The 17888-nt window shown below is 43.3% G+C and overlaps 1 protein-coding gene across 1 annotated transcript in view; it reads right to left on the reverse strand.

Annotated features, from left to right (window-relative positions):
• Positions 1-1819: 1819 nt before the first annotated feature.
• LOC103119169 (zinc finger protein 81-like) overlaps positions 1820-17888 on the reverse strand; it is a 39360-nt gene continuing 23291 nt past the window's right edge. Inside the window, exons 4-5 of the mRNA XM_016190953.2 lie at positions 11929-12024; positions 1820-5084 (exon numbers count right to left, since the gene is read on the reverse strand). Coding sequence (XP_016046439.1) covers positions 3385-5084; positions 11929-12024 — 1796 coding nt within the window. The 3' untranslated portion in view covers positions 1820-3384. The remainder of the gene's footprint in view (positions 5085-11928; positions 12025-17888) is intronic.

The raw sequence follows: 17888 nt of genomic DNA on the forward strand, positions 1-17888 counted from the left end.
ACTCAGTTGACCCAGTTTCTTGAACCATCAGACAGGGAATTGAAAATAACACTGATACATACAAGGGCATAATGGAAAATGGCAACAATGGACATGAGCAAATGGGGAGTTTCTGTAGAAACATGAAAAACATGAAAACAAGTGGAAATATTAGACATAAGTAAAATGAAACAATTGAGATGAAGAATGCCTACAATAGGCTTAGTGGTAGACCTGACAGAGGCAGGAGAATCTACCAAGTTGATGCTGAGTTAGAGAAACTATTGAAAAAGGACAAGAAAAAATTGTAGCACCTTTCTATCTAGCACAGTTTGTCTTCTGGTCATAAATTATTTACACTGACATGCCATGCAAAATATATTGTCCCCCAATTCCGAGACTTCCAAATGTCTCATTCCAAATTATGCCTTCAAGTTCACATTCAGGAAGTCTTCTGTATCAAGTACACATATGCCTGAAGCTCCCTCGGTGCGGTTTCTCAGTTTCCTAGTCCTAAGACCTGTGAGCTGAATGAACACACACACTGTCATAGTTCTATTTGGGAATGGCTCCCTTGTCCATTTTACTCTTTAGGCCTTCTGAGATGTTTTTCTTCTCTCTAAGAAATGGTCCATGGTGGTCGACCCATACTGGGAGTATGGATCGACCAGTCAACACCCATGTTCAGTGGAGAAGCAATTAAAGAAACCAGACCTTCCACCTTCTGCATCCCACAATGACCTTGGGTCCATACTCCCAGAGGGATAAAGAATAGGAAAGCTATCAGGGGAGGGGATGGGATACAGAGTTCTGGTGGTGGGAATTGTGTGGAAATGTACCCCTCTTATCCTATGGTTTTGTTAATGTTTCCTTTATTAAATAAATTAAAAAAAGAAAAAAAAAAGAAAAGAAATGGTCCATGTTGGCAGCTAAGCAATTTCCTCAGCTGGGTTCATCGAAGTTCAAGAGGGGAGTCCAACGGCCATTTTCATCTTGAAGTATTTCAGTCCCATCATGTGAGTAGTTTCACTCATGAAACTCTTATAAAAGAAACTTTACACATTTCCTATGACTCTGGTTTAGAGCTACCCATAGACCCCTTCTACTTTGAGCAATATTGTTAGACTGCAGGAACAATGTTATAAAGTCTTTTAGAAGCCAAACAGCTTAACTGAGAGGTTCTGTCAAGCACCATCTTAAACAAAAGATCTGAAAGCCATACCCCTCATTTGTTCTTTACCCTGACCATACTTTTTCACCTTGAAACTATTTTGACAGCTAGAGAGACTGGAATTGTGATACAGTTATTTACCATCTTTGCAAGTCCTGGTATCCTACTAACAAATGGACCAGTTATTATTTTACCTCTTGCCTCTGTTTCCTATGCTTTAAAATATTTTTTTTTTATTTATTGAGAAAGATAGGAGAAAGAACCAGACATCACTCTGGTACATGTACTGCTGAGGATTGGACTCAGGACCTCATGCCTTAGCCACTGCACTACCTCCCAGAGCACTGTTTCCTATGCTTTATCATATACAGCTAGAAGGATCAAACATTCTTCTGGCATTCTCCTTAGTGACAGCCATATGTGCATTTTCTATAGTCTCTATCTTCCTCGGGGCATGGTAGTAGTTTTGGCTGTTTTCCTCCTTACTAAGTAATAGTATCTGCTATCATTCCCAGCCTTTCTTTAGAGTTTTCTAGGTGGAGACCTGTCACCCAGGTCAAATGTCACATGTCTTTTATTATTTTCGTACAGTACCCTCACCCATTCACTTTTAGATATCACTTTGACCTTGTATAACAAACGAATACCCCCACACACACACTTAGCAGCTTAAAACGATAAGCATTTTATTTATCTCACAATTCTACCCTGGCTGGGGTAACGGATATGGCTCTTCTTGTCTGGCCAGTTTGACTAGTGCCAGAAGTTAAGGAGGGCCCCAACCCTATGTGTGGAGTTGGTCTAAGGGCCTCAGCTGGGATGGCTCACCTCTGCTCCATGATAGTGTCTCATCTCTCAGCTGGGTAATCTGATCCTTTTCATCTGAAGACCTTAGCATCCCAAAGAACAGTACGAAAAGGGTCAGCTTCATAGAAAGATTTTCATACTTCCCATAGCCTCTTCCAGAGCCTTTGTGCTAATGTACATTGGCTAAAGGAAGTTACAAAGCCAAACTTAGAGTCAGAACAGAGACTTGACTCTACATCTTAACAAGAGAAACAACAGAGTAACATGACTGCAAAGGAGTATACACAAAACAGTGTGGAGAACCTGTGGCTATTTTGCAATGTGCCACAAAGAAAAAATAGAAAAAAAAAAAAAAGAAAAAGAAAAAGGAACATGACATTATTGAAACCAGGAATATAACATCATTGAAATCAAAAGGAATGATAGAATTATACCCACGTGTTTGTGTAAAACTAGTGCAGAAGTACATACATAAAAAACAACAATGACTTCAAAATGATGGGTTCAGGGAGCCGGGTGGTAGTGCAGCGGGTTAAGTGCATATGGCGTGAAGCTCAAGGACCGGCGGAAGGATCCCGGTTTGAGCCCCCGGCTCCCCACCTGCTGCGGAGTCACTTCACAGGTGGTGAAGCAGGTCTGCAGGTGTCTGTCTTTCTCTCTCCCCTTCTCTGTCTTCCCCTCCTCTCTCCATTTCTCTCTGTCCCATCCAACAACGACGACATCAAGAACAACAACAATAATAACCACAACAATAAACCAACAGGGGCAACAAAAGGGAATGAATAAAACAATTAAAAAGAAAGTGATGGGTTCAGGGCCAAGGAGATAGCTTACCTTGCTAGAGCATAGGTTTGTATGCCTGAGGCCCCAAAGGTTCCAGATTCAATTCCTGGCCCCAACATAAAGCAAAACCAAGCCATGCTCTGGCCTGCCCCTGCCCCCCCCAAAAAAAAAAATAAATAAATCTTAAAAATTAAACTATAGATTCAGCTGAGGAAAGGAGAAATAGTTAACATGAAAAACTGATAGACACAGTTACATCGCATCCATAAAACAACAACGACCACAAACCCATTTCAATTATACTCTTCCTACGGTTGTGCATTTAGCTCTGCCACAAACACTCTATGGAGCCAAGAACAGGTCTACACATCAAGGACATCATTTTGCCGGCAATTTAAATTACTTAGTGTAGTTGCAAACATGTCTACCAATGACACAATTTTGCACACTCCATTCTATAAGGAAATTGGTCACATTATGCCTTCTAATAAGTGTGATGCCAGTCAGGTGATATAGCCTGATAAATGTTTCTTCTATGACACTGTGTTCATCTAGAATCTAACTTGGATGGGTTTTAGAATCTATACTGAGCCCTAAGTCCTATGACAGGACCTTCTTGTTGTCAAGAAACAACCAGCTTATTTTCATGTGTGAATGTTGCGATGCATACTGAGAACTGATTTCTGAGTGAAACCCTTTCCACAGTCACTGCATTTATAGGGCTTATCTCCGGTATGAATTGTCTGGTGCTTATTGAAATTTGACCTATCAGTGAAGGCTTTTCCACATTCTGCACAGATATAGGGTTTTTCTCCTGTGTGGATTCGCTGATGTACTTTGAGATGTGGTTTCTTGGAGAAGGATTTTTCACAGTCAGAACACTTGTAAGGCTTCTCTGTGGTATGAATTCTTTGATGCGTAATTAACTCTGACTTGTGGATGAAGGCCCTCCCACAATCAGCACAAACGTATGGTTTCTCTCCAGTGTGAATTGTCTGGTGTTTATTGAAATTTGACCTGTCAGTGAAGGCCTTCCCACATTCAGCACATATGTAAGACTTCTCTCCAGTATGAGATTTCTGATGAGTATTGAGATTTGACCTATTGGTGAAGGCCTTCCCACATTCAGTGCACATATAGGGTTTCTCTCCTGTGTGAATTCGCTTATGCATCTGGAGTTGTGACTTAGAAGGGAAAGACTTCCCACAGTCACTGCATTCATAAGGCTTCTCACCAGTATGAATTCTTTGATGTGCGATCAAGTGTGCTTTCTGGATGAAGGCCTGTCCACATGCAGTGCAAATATAGGATCTCTCTCCACTGTGAATTCTCTGATGCATCCTGAGTGTTGATTTTTGGGTAAAAGCTTTCCCACACTCACTGCATTTGTGCTGTCGCTCACCAGTGTGAATTTTCTGATGGATGTTGAGGGCTGAATTCAGAGAGAACCCTTTTCCACATTCACTGCATTCGTAGAGTTTTTCTCCAGTATGAATTGTCTGATGCCTAAGTAGTGAGGACACCTGGAAAAATGATTTCTCACACTCACTGCATTTGTAGGGCTTCTCTCGAGTATGAATTTTCTCATGTGTCGTTAAGTCTGAATTCTGGAGGAATGCTTTCCCACATTCAGTGCAAACATAGAGCTTTTCATTCTGATGAACTCTCACATATATACTGAGTAGTGGCTTCTGTGTAAAAACACATTTGCTAAGTTCGTGAGGTTTTCCTGTTGTGTGCATTCGCTGAGGTGCGAAGAGGCGTGGCTTCTGGGTGAACAGCTTCCCGAATTTGTCACATGTATTTGTTGTCTTCCCAACAGGAAATGTTAGATTAGGACTCAGTGTGTTTGGGAGGTTGAGGATTTTTTCATATTGATTACTTCCATGGAATTTCACTCGTGTGTGTGGATTTTCATGGTTCATATGAGATGATTTCTGGGTGAAAACATGGTCACAGCCAAGAATGTCATCGAAGGTTTCTGGTGCATTATTTTTATTGGGGATATGAAAGTGAAAACTGACATTCTTTCCAAATGAGTCTTGTTGCTGGGGTCTTTTCTGTGAAGGAACTGGACTTGAGCTTGGGTAAGCACATTTCCCTCTGTTTCTATTTTCACCAACCCATCCTGGAGTCAGAGTTTTCTTATTGACAGAAACACCAGGGCTCAGAGGCTTGTTCGGTTCTTTCTGATATCTGATCTGTTCAGCATCTTGCCACAGTTCTTTTAAGATGGAATGCAATGAGTCATCATTCCTTCTTGTATCTTTACCCTCCATTTCACTATGCAGTGTAGCTGTTCCAGAAATTATTTTCTGGGTTGTCTTAAACTCAAATTTCTCATCTGAATGGAAAGAAGAAAGGAAAATTGACACAAAGAATTGATCACAGAAGATTAAAAAGTATACATGTATGCTGATGCCCTCTAAATTCAATACTAATAACACATTTTGTTTACATGAAATTAAATCATTATAAAAAGGAGAAAAAAGTGTGTGTGTTTGTGTGCACACACGAGTGTCCACGTAGCTCTTTTAGTCACTATCAAAGATCTCATGCCATCCCACCAACCGAAATCTTCCTATTCCTTTCTCTATCCTCTCCTCACAATTCTCTTTAATAACCACCAAAGTTTTCATAGAGTCATATGCTAGTTTTTTTTTCTTAAATATTTATTTTATTTATTTATTCCCTTTTGTTGCCCTTGTTGTTTTTTTAATTGTTGTAGTTATTGTTGTTGTCGTTGTTGGATAAGACAGAGAGAAATGGAGAGAGGAGGGGAAGACAGAGAGGGGGAGAGAAAGATAGACACCTGCAGACCTGCTTCACCACCTGTGAAGCGACTCCCCTGCAGGTGGGGAGCCGGGGTTCGAACCGGGATCCTTATGCCGGTCCTTGTGCTTTGCGCCACCTGCGCTTAACCCGCTGCGCTTCAGCCTGACTCCCCATATGCTAGTTTTTAAAAAATCTTTATTTATTTATTTATTGGATAGAGACAGCCAGAAATCAAGAGGGAAGGGAGTGATAGAGAGGGAGACTGAGAGACACCTGCAGCCCTACTTCAATACTTGCAAAGCTTTCCTCATGCAGATGGGGCCTGGGGGCTTGAACCCGGGTCCTTGCTCATTGCAACATGTGCGCTCAATCAGGTGCACCACCACCTGGTCCATAAGCTACTTTTTTAATAGGGGCAGATCTGGATTGGTTGCCCTCACCATAATTGAATAATAACTGAATAATCATAAAACCTATGTGTTTTTTGATAGAGACACCGAGGCAGAGAGAGCAACACCAAATTTTCCTTCACTGCAGTGGAGGCCAGGCTTGAACCTGGGTCACACGCATGGCAAAGAAGCATACTATCCAAGTGAGCTACTTTAATGGCCCATAAAACCTACATTTTAAGACAAATATATACAGAACAGAGTCCAAACAGAGGTTCACAGGCATAGGGTCAGTTGATTTTAATAAATATACTTAGAAAATTCAATTGGGGGGCTGGGTGGTGGCGCACTTGGTTGAGCACACATGTTACAATGTGCAAGGACCCAGGTTCAAGCCCCCAGTCCCCACCTGCAGGGGGAAAGCTTCACAAGTGGTGAAGCAGTGCTGCAGGTGTCTCTCTGTCTCTCCCCCTCTCAATTTCTCCCTTCCCTCTCGATTTCTGTCTGTATCCAATAAATAAATAAAGATAAGGAAAAAAAAGTTTAAAAAATAATAAAATTCAGTTTGCAAGAGGGTCCCATCAATAAATGATTCTAAAACAACTAGGTATCATATTAGAAAAAAATAAATATCAATTCTTATATATAAAAAAACACACAAAGTGAATTTTAGCCCTAACCTTATAAAACTTATAGAAGAAAGTATGAGCAATTTTTTTATGATCATGAGGTAGGCAAACGTTTCTTAAACAGATCAAAAAAGGTGTGAAATGTTTTAAAAGATGATAAATTAAAATACATCACAAGTAGATTTTCTGATAGGGTATCAGGAAGAAAATAAGTTTATATGAGACCCAGATTCAAGAACAGCCTAGAGACACTGAAGGAAGCTTCAGAGCTATTGTTTCCCACCTCACCCCTCTGTCTATTATTATTATTATTATTTTGGTCTTCAGGGTTATCGCTGGGGCTTGAGGCTGGCACTACAAATCCACTGATCCCGGTGCCCATTTTTCATTTTTTACTGGATAGGACAGAGAGAAATTGAGAGGCGAGGGGATGTCGAGAGGAAGAGAGACACCTGCAGACCTGCTTCACTGCTTATGAAGCCCTCGGCTCCCCACTTGCTGAGCGGGTAGCTTGACAAGCGGTGAAGCAGGTCTGCAGGGTATATACTTTCTTGCCCCTTCTCTATCTTCCTCTCCTCTCTCTATTTCTCTCTGCCCTATCCATCAACAACAACGGGGATGGCAACAACAAGAACAGCAACAACAATGGAAAAAAAGATGGCCTCTAGGAGCAGTGGATTCATATTGTAGGCACTGAGCCCCAGAGATAACACTGGAGGCAAAAAAAAAAAGTCAGAAGAGGAAACAGTGGGACCCTGGGTTAAGCACAGACAGTACAAAGTGCAAGGAGCCACGCAAGGATCCGAGTTGAAGCCCCCACTCCCCACCTGCAGGGTGGATGCTTCACAAGTGGTGAAGCCGGTCTGCAGGTGTCTCTCTGTCTCTCCCTCGCTATCTCCTCTCCTCTTTCAATTTCTCTCTGACAGATCCAATAAAAGCAAAAAAAAAAAAAAAGTCAGAGATGATGGGAGGTGAGAAAGGAATGAGGGCCCTGCCGACAATATGTAGAGAGACAGCCGGCAGTGAAAAGATCTATAACTCCAGCACTGTAACTCCACCACTCCTGGAGGCGACCTTCCCCCCCTCCCTTCTATTTTATTTGATAGGACAGAGGTTAACGTGGGTGGGGCCATGCAATAGACTTTTTTTAAATAAAGTTTTTAATATTTATTTATCTATTCCCTTTTGTTTCCCTTGTTGTTTTATTGTTGTAGTTATTACTGTTGTTGTTATTGAAGTCATTGTTGTTGTATAGGACAGAGAGAAATGGAGAGAGGAGGGGACAACAGAGAGGGGCAGAGAAAGATAGACACCTGCAGACCTGCTTCACCGCTTGTGAAGTGACTCCCCTGCAGGTGGGGAGCCAGGGGCCCAAACCAGGATCCTTATGCCAGTCCTTGTGCTTTACGCCACCTACACTTAACCCGCTGCGCTACTGCCTGGCTCCCGCAATAGACTTTTATGCCTGAGACCACAGAGCTCCCTGGTTTAACCCCTGGCACCATCGTATACCAGAGATGAGCAGTGCTTTGGTAAGCCTTGATTGGATTTTTGAGTTTGTCCTAAACCACTGCGCTATTGAGTAAATTTTAAAATCCTATTTCTTTTATTTTTGTAAATATTTATTTATTTATTTATTCACTCATTTGCCAGAGCACTGCTCAGATCTGGTGTATGGTGGTGTAAAGGACTGAACCTGGGACTTTGGACACTCAGTTAAAATTGTAGTTCACTGGGGCCGGGGGCAGTAGCATAGTAGGTTAAGTGCACATGGCACAAAGTGTAAGGACTGGCTCAAGGATCCTGGTTCGAGCCCCCGGCTCCCCATCTGCAGAGGGCTCACTTCACAGGCAGTGAAGCAGGTTTGCAGGTGTCTATCTTTCTCTCCCCCTCTCTGTCTTCCCTTTCTCTCTCAATTTATCTCTGTTCTATCCAACAACAACAACAAAAACAAAGATAACAATAACAACAACTAGGGCAACAAAAATGAGAAAAAGGGCCTCCAAGAGCAGTGGATTCGTAGTGCAGGCACCAAGTCCCAACGAGTACTTTGGAGGCAAAAATAATAATTCCAGTTCACATACTTGTATATATATAAGAAAAACCGTAATGGAGGGAGAAAGTACATAGAGTATAGGAAGAACAGCTATTCTGAAGGAAAGCTAGCAAAGGAGATAGTTGATAACAGGAAGGGAAATAAAATCTCACTTGTCATTAATGATGTGGGAATGAAAACCATAATGTGATACCAACTCACACTTGTGAGAACGACCCATAGCAACAAAACAGGTGACAACAGGTGTTGACGAGGATGTGTGGAAAAAAATAATAATAAAGAAGAATTCTAGTCTACTGCTGGTGGGAATGCAAACTGGTGCAGCACCTTTGGAAGACTGTCTGGAGAGTCCTTAAAAATAAAAATGAGGTGGGGGGGGTATGGTGGTAGCGCAGTGGGTTAAACGCACATGGCGTGAAGCTCAACGACTGGCATTGAGATCCTGGTTCAAGGCCATGGCTCCCCACCTGCAGGGGTGTTGCTTTGCAAGTGGTGAAGCAGGTCTACAGGTGTCTTTCTTTCCCCTCTCTGTCTCCCCCTCCTCTTCTCTCGATTTCTCTGTCCTATCCAGCAATGACAGCAATAACAACAACCATAATAATAACTACAACAATAAAACAACAAGGGCAACAAAAGGGAAGAAATAGCCTCCAGGAGCAGTGAATTCATAGTGCAGGCACTGAGCCCCAGTGATAACCCTGGAGGCAAAAAATAAAATAAAATAAAATAGGGAGCCAGGCAGTGATGCGCTTGGTTCAGTGCATATATTACAGTGTGCAAGGACCCAGGTTCAAGTCCTCACATGCCAGGGGGAAAAGCTTCACAAGTGGTGAAGCTGTCTCTTTCCTTCTCTATCTCCCTCTCTGCTCTCAGTTTCTCTGTTTCTATCCATAGATAATAAATAAAATATTAATATATATAAATAAAAATAAAAATAGAAATATCTATGTTCCAGCAATACTACTCTTAGGCATTTCTCCATAGAACATAAAAACACTAATTCAAAGGGTCATGTGCACCCCTGTGTTCATAGCTGCCTCATTCAAAATAGGCAAAGGGTTGAAGCAGCCTAAATGCCCACGGAGAGATGACTGACTCAAGAAGTTATTGGATATATACTCCATGGAATACAGTTTTGCAGTAAAAATGATATTATGGGGATGCAGAGGCCACATAGGCTCCTAAGCTGAATAATGTGCCCCAGATGAGATCAAATCAATGGGGTTTACAGTCAACAGTATTTATACACCTTTCCCATATTTGGGAGCTACTCTCTTCCCTGAGCCAGATTTCTGGTCCTTTTTCCAGCCATGACATCATCTCCCCAGACAATAAATTGGATCCACCTGCATATCAAATGTCAGGCTCAAAAAAAGAAAAAAAAAACCCAAAAAACTAGTATAGTCATGGGCCCTTTGGAATATAACTAAAAATAGACCTACTAACTATCTACAAAACAGAGACCCTTAAATCTCTTTTTTAAAATATTTATTTATTTATTCCCTTTTTTGTTGCCCTTGGTTTTTGTTTTTTTTTTTTTACTGTTGTAGTCATTGATATCATTGTTGTTGGATAGGACAGAAAGAAATGGAGAGAGGAAGGGAAGACAGAGAGGGGGAGAGAAAGACACCTGCAGACCTGTTTCACCATCTGTGAAGCGACTCCCCTGCAGGTGGGGAGCCGGGGGCTCCAACCAGGATCCTTCTGCTGGTCCTTGCGCTTTGCCCCTTGTGCCACTGTGCGCTTAACCTGCTGCGCTACTGCCTGACTCCCTGACCCCCAAATCTTCATCTGCAATATTCTAGCCTTTAGGTTCATGATTAGTCAATGATTTGTTTTGGCTTTATATGTTAACTCTTCTTTCAGCCACCAGGTTCCAGATACTACTATGATACCAACCGGACTTCCCTGGGCAGACGAACCCACCAATATGTCCTGGAACTCCGCTTCCCCAGAACCCTGCCCCACTAGGGAAAGAGAGAGAGAGGCTGGGAGTATGGATCGAACTGTCAATGCCCATGTATAGTGAGGAAGCAATTACAGAAGCCCAGTCCTTCCACCTTCTGCATCCCATAATGACCTTGGGTCCATACTCCCAGAGGGTCAAAGAATAGGAAAGCTATCAGGGGAGGGGATGGGATACGGAGTTCTGGTGGTGGGAATTGTGTAGACTTGTACCCCTCTTATCCTATGGTTTTTGTCAGTGTTTCCCTTTTATAAATAAAAATTTTTAAAAATGATATTATGTCCTCTGGGACAAAATGGAACTGGAGGTGATGATGTTTAGTGAAAAAAATAAGAGATGAAGGACAATTACATGATGGTTTCACTCATATGTGGAATCTAGAAAAAATAGGAACTTGAGAAAAAAAAACAGAAGCAAGGAAACTGTTTCTAAGATTTGTGAGAACTACACTAGTTATCTTTTTTATCTTTATTTATTGGATAGAGACAGCCAGAAATTGAGGGGTTATAGAGAAGGAGAGAGACAGAGAGACACCCGTAACACTGCTTCACCAGTTGAGAAGCTTTCCCACTGCAGGTGGGGACTGGGGGCTCAAATCTAGGTCCTTAAGTATTGTAACACAACTCTGGTGGTGAGTGTTTTGTGGAACTATACACTTACAACCTTGTAACCTACTCTTACTTCCAAATTCAGAAAAAATTAAGGAATGTGAAAGCCACCTACCAGATGGGTTTCACTCGTGTAGAATCTAGAGAACTGAAACACAGGAACTTGGGGGGGTGGGAACCAGAAGAAAAAAACCAGCTTTCTATAAGACTTTGGGAGAACTATGGTCATTATCAGGGCACGTCAGGTGGATGGGAAGAAAACAAGTTTGATGGTAGATGAGCGTGTGGCACTCTATCCCTTTAACCTCATAAGCCTGTAAGTCATTATTATGAAATCATGAATTCAAAATAGGCCAGAGGGGGGTCAGGCGGTAGCACAGCGGGTTAAGGTCTGCAGGTGTCTGTCTTTCTCTCCCCCTTTCTGTCTTCCCCTCCTCTCTCCATTTCTCTCTGTCCTATCTAACAACGACGACATCAATAACAATGATAAAACAACAAGGGAAACAAAAGGGGAAAAATAGCCTCCAGGAGCAGTGGATTCATGGTGCAGGCACTGAAGACCCAGCAACAACCCTGAAGGCAAAAAAAAAAAAAAAAAAAAAAAAAGCCAGAGAGAGAAAGGGGAAAGCTAATGTTATTTTCAAGCCATTTATTTCCCCCAAGTGTAGAACCTTCAAGAAGGGTACCAAGAATAGTGTTTGAAAGCTGTCTCTCTTAAGGGGAAAAAGCGACTCTACATCTTGTGCTTGAATCAGGCCCACTCACCTGAATAGCTCTGATGTGGGGCTTCCTCCTCCAACACCCACGGCTCCTCTCCTTTCTCCAACTTGCAGACGATCTCTGGTTTGGGACTGGTATAACCTATTAACGGGACAGAAAAGAGAGTTGAATCCAACTAGTTGCTTTCTTTTCTTGCTTCTTGTTTGTTTGTTTATGCCTCCAGGTTTATCGCTGGGGCTCAGCACTGGTACTACAAATCTACTGTTCCTGGTGCCATTTTTTTGTTATTGATCAGTCATTGTTGTTGGATAGGACAGACAGAAATGGAGAGAGGAGGGGAAGACAGAGGGGGGAGAGAAAGACACCTGCAGACCTGCTTCACCGCCTGTGAAGCAACTCCCCTTCAGGTGGGGGGGGGGGGACTTGAACCGGGATCCTTACGCGGGTCCTTGCACTTAGCGCCATGTGTGCTTAACCCGTTGCGCTACCGCCCCATCCCCATTTTTCTTCTTCTTCTTCTTCTTCTTCTTCTTCTTCTTCTTCTTCTTCTTTTTTTTTTTTTACTGGATAGGACAGAGAGAAATTGAGAGGGTTGGGGAATATAAAGAGGGGGGGAGAGAGAAAGACACCTGCAGACCTGCTTCACCGCTTGTGAAGAGACCCCCCCCCTCAGCGAGTGGGGAGCAGGGACTTGAACCAGGATCCTTGAGCAGGTTCTTGTGCTTCGTACAATGTGTGCTTGACTCAGCGCGCCAGCCCCCCACCCAACTAGTTGCTTTCCATTTATTCTTGGAGAAAGTAAGTGCCTTCCAGAAATGAGAAGGCACTGGTGAATCCCAGTTCTGTCAAGAATGCCACCACCACCATAAACTTCTTACATTCCTCATGTGCCAAATGCACGAACCCCATCCCAATATCCCCCAACAAACATCTTGATGATTTCAGTATCAATTCTGAAGTCCCAAATCTAATCGACTAATGAAAGTCTTAAATGTCATCATCTAAACTACCCAAATCAGTTAGAGGCAAGACTCCAGTGTAAGATCTCCTGGGGAAAATAATCTTCCCTTTGTGGATCAGTGAAAACATATAAGGGGCCAGGGAGACAGCATAGTGGTTTTGCAAAAGATGTTCATGCCTGAAGCTCTAAGGTTCCAGGTTCAATACTCTGCACCACCATATGTCAGAGGTGAGCAGTGCTCTTATCTCTCATTAAAACAAGCTTTTTTTTAAAAAAAATTGCCATCAGGATTATCAGTGGGGCTCAATACCTGCAAAACAAATCCACTGACCCTGGAGGTCATTTTTTCCTTTTTCCCCCATTTAGATAGGACAGAGAGAGAAATTGAGAGGGGAGAGAGAGAGACAGAGAGGGAAAGACAAACAGAGACACTTGCAGACCTGCTTCACTGCTTGTGAAGGTTTTCCCCCTGCAGGTGGGGAGTGGGGGGTTCAAACCTTGGTCCTTATGCACAGTAATGTGTGCACTCACCTGGGTGTGCCACCGCCCAGCCCCCCCAAATAAAATATTTGTAAAAAAAAAAAAAGAAAAAAGAAAAGAAAAAAAATAAGAAGAGAGGCATAGGCTAGATGTTCCTATTCCAAAAGGGGGGAGGCCTTGGGGGGGTGCAGAAGGGATCTGCAAGTCCCAAATAAGTGTGAAAGTTTCCTGGGAAAATTCCATTGGATTTTATAATTTGGGAATAATCCTCACTGGCTCCAGGCTCTGTCCCACAGACTCAATGGAATGGCCACTTTCTAGGCCCTATGACAGGAATGGCACTGTGCACTATGCCCCCTAGTGGTAAACCCGTAAAATTGCAGCTCCATATTCCTATGCTCTCTACAGGCCTATCTATTCATCTTGTTTCCTTGTTTCCAAAGAGGAAGTGCTCCCACTAGGAGGAACCACAAATTGGAAGTCAAGTTAGCCACTTGGACACTCTGGGCTCCTCATGTCTCTGAATCAACAGGCAGAACTAGAGCTACTGCTGCGGCAGCCGTGGTGGATTCTGACTTCTAAAGAAAAACCTGACTGCTGCATTACACTGCAGGGGAGGAAGAGTCTGTCTAGAATACTTACGGTAAGGGCAAGGCCGACTGCGGACACCAGGGTTAGGGTCCATGGGGAGCTCTAGTGATCCAATCCATACAAGACCACTGACAGCCCAGACCCTTCAGAAAGGAAGGGTTGGGTTCCCTCACCAGGTAAAGAACCACAACCAGACAGTCCAGGAGGTAGCACAATGGATAAAACACTGGACTCGGGCATGAGGTTGTGAATTTGATCCCTGCCACTGCAATGTGCCAGAGTGATGCTCTGGTTCTCTCTTTCTTATAAAGGAATAAATATATATTTAAGTGTTTTTCTTTCTTTTTACTACTTATTTATTTTGGTGAGATAGAAGAGAGGAGAGAGAAAGAGAGAGAGAGAGAGAGAGAGAGAAGCACCAGAGCACTGCTCAGGTCTGGCTTATGGTGGTGCTGGGGCTTAAACCTGGGACCTCAGCACTCTGGTAAAAGTGAGAGAGAGGGGGAGGAGAGAGAGAGAGAGAGAGAGAGAGGGATGGAAACTTGTCTAATGGGACGAGGGAAGTGTGTCACCTGGTAGATCACATATGTTACCATGTATGAGGACCTGGGTTTGAGCCCCTGGCTACCACATGGGAACACCTAGCAAGGGGTGAAACATCATCAGTGATAGAGCAGTAGTGTAATGTCTTTCTTTCTCCCTCTGTCTCCTTCTCTCTCTCTCTGTTCCTCACCCTTTATCTAGCAGAAAGAGCTACTGGGAACAGTGCAGTGGTACAGGTTCCTAGCCCCAGCGATGACCCTGGTGGTGGGAGACAAAAAACAAAACAAGGGGGTTGGGCGGTAGCGCAGTGGGTTAAGCGCAGGTGGCTCAAAGCACAAAGACCAGAGTAAGGATCCCGGTTCGAGCCCTTGGCTTCCCACCTGCAGGGGAGTCGCTTCACAGGTGGTGAAGCAGGTCTGCAGGTGTCTATCTTTCTCTGCCCTGTTCTTTCTTCCCCATCTCTCTCCATTTCTCTCTGTCCTATCCAACAATGACAACAATAATAACTACAACAATTAAACAATAAGGACAACAAAAGGGAAAATAAATAAATATAAAAACAAAACAAACAAACAAAAAACACCAGAAAACTTGTCTCAGTTCTCAGCCTGCTGGTGTGGCCTACCCTGTCCTGGAAAATCTTTTTTTTTATTTTTTTATTTTATTTATAAAAAGGAAACACTGACAAAACCATAGGATAAGAGGGGTACAATTCCACACAGTTCCTACCACCAGAACTCCGTATCCCATCCCCTCCCCTGATAGCCTTCCTATTCTTTAACCCTCTGGGAGTATGGACCCAATGTCATTGTGGGATGCAGAAGGTGGAAGGTCTGGCTTCTGTAATTGCTTCCCCGCTGAACATGGGCGTTGACAGGTCAATCCATACTCCCAGCCTGCCAATCTGCCCTATAATTTTTTTAAAAAGTTTGTTTGTTTATTTATTGCCACTGGAATTATCACTGGAGTTTGGTCCACTACTCACTATGGCAATTTTTTTTTCTTTCATTTGATAGGACAGAAAAAAATTGAAAGGGGAGGAGGGTTGGGGAGAAAGAGAGAGAGTGAGAGAGAGAACAACTGAGACTCCTGAAGTACTGCTGCATCACTCATGAATCATACCCCCCTGCAGCTGGGGACCAGGGACTTGAACCCAGGTCCTTGCACATGGTAACAGGTGAACTCAACCAGGTGGACCACTGCCCACACCCCCTCATCCATCATAAATTTGACTCTATGGTCCTCACAGCTGGTGTGCCAATTTTTAACAGTAACCCCCACAGTGTAACTATATAATCACATAAAATATATGTATATTGGGAGTTGGGCGGTAGTGCAGTGGGTTAAGCGCACGTGACACAAAGAGCAAGGACCAGCATAAGGACCCTGGTTCGAGCCCCTGGCTCCTCACCTGCAGGGGAGTCGCTTCACAGGCGGTGAAGCAGGTCTGCAGGTGTCTCTCTTTCTCTCCCCCTCTCTGTCTTCCCCTCCTCTCTCCATTTCTCTCTGTCCTATCTAAGAACGATGACGTTAATAACAACAACAATAATAACTACAACAATAAAACAAGGGCAACAAAAGGGAATATTTTTAAATATATATATATGTATATTCACATTTATATGTCCATATATGTGTACATACATGCACATAAGATACATACCCTACTGACCACCTTTTTTTTTGCCTCCTGGGTTACTGCTGGGGCTTGGAGCCTGCACTACTAATCTACTGCTCCTGGAAGCCATTTCCCGCCCCCATTGTTGCTGTTGTTATTGGATAGGACAGAGAGAAATGGAGAGAGAATGGGAAGACAGAGAGAGAGGGGAGAGAAAGACAGATAACTGCAGACCTGCTTCACTGCTTGTGAGACAACCCCCCTGCAGGTGGGGAGCTGGGGGCTCGAACCGGGATTCTTGTACTGGCCTTGAGCCTTGCGCTATGTATGCTTAACCTGGTATGCTACCACCTGACCTCCTTGATTCTTTTTTTTTTTTCTTTTCTGAAGAATCAGTCAGCATGTGGCACTGAGAGTAGCTCTAACTCAGGAGTGGGGTACATCCATTGGCCATAAAAATATTCGGTCTGGTCATGGCAAGGCAGCCAGAGTTTTCTTTTTTTTAATTATTATTTTATAGCAACTCCCAAGTGCTAATTTATAAGTTGATTATTTTTAAAAATATTTATTTTATTTGTTTATTCCCTTTTGTTGCTCTTGTTGTTTTATTGTTGTTGTTGTTATTGATGTCGTCGTTGTTGGATAGGACAGAGATAAATGAAGAGAGGAGGGGAAGACAGAGAGGGGGAGAGAAAGAGAGACACCTGCAGACCTGCTTCACCACCTGTGAAGCGACTCCCCTGTAGGTGGGGAGCCAGGGGCTCAAACTGGGATCCTCATGCCTTGCGCTTTGCGCCACCTGCGCTTAACCCACTGTGCTACCGCCCGACTCCCTATAAGTTGATGATTTTGTATGGCCCCTGAATTGATGTTATAAAGATCTAAGTGAACCTTGTGTGTGGTGAGGAAATTTCCCACCCCCTGACCTAGAGGAATAGACTCTTCGAGGTGAGCAGTCTGACTTGGTTATGATTGGTTATCAGGTCTCTGGAATCAGTTCCCCATTATCATTCGATTTGAAGACATTAATAACTATTACTTCCAACAGTAGAGGGGGCACTGAGGCACCAACAACCCCTGGCAAGGTGTGGCAATGGAAATATTAAAATGTCACTACTTCATTCCATTTTTTTTTAAGTTAGAGATGTGAAAGAGAGAGATGGAGAGACAGAGAGAGAGAGAGAGTCAGCTATTACTACACTGAAACTTTCTTCAATAAGGCGGTGCCAGGCTCAAATCTGGGTCGTGCACATGGCAAAGGAGCACATTACTCAAGTGAGCTCTTTTGCCAGCTCCCCACTGAAACTTCCTTTTGAAACGTTCATGGGAGGTGAAGTGGATGAGGCTCAGGGCAAGGAACATAGCATAATGGTTGTGCAAACAGACTCCCATGGCTGAGACACCAAGGTCGTCCCAAGTTCTATTCCCCGGCACCACCACAAGCCAGAGGTGACCAGTGCTTTGGTAAAAAAGTAAATGCATTCAGGGGCTTGAGTTTCCTCTCTTAATCCCTCTCTATCCATTCCTTTACTCCTTCCTTGCTTTTCTAATATTTAAATTTTTAAAAAATTATTATTATTTTCCCTTTTGGGGCCCTTGTTTTTTATTGTTGTTGTAATTATTATTGTTGTTGTTGATGAGGCGGTCATTGTTGGACAAGACAGAGAGAAGTGGAGAGAGGAGGGGAAGACAGAGGAGGGGAGAGAAAGATAGACACCTGCAGACCTGCTTCACCATCTGTGAAGGGACTCCCCTGAAAGTGGGGAGCCAGGGGCTCGAAACGGAATCCTTACTCTGGTTCTTGCACTTGGC

The sequence above is a fragment of the Erinaceus europaeus genome, chromosome X (assembly GCF_950295315.1).
Source record: "Erinaceus europaeus chromosome X, mEriEur2.1, whole genome shotgun sequence".
In the NCBI taxonomy this organism is placed as follows: Eukaryota; Metazoa; Chordata; class Mammalia; order Eulipotyphla; family Erinaceidae; genus Erinaceus; species Erinaceus europaeus.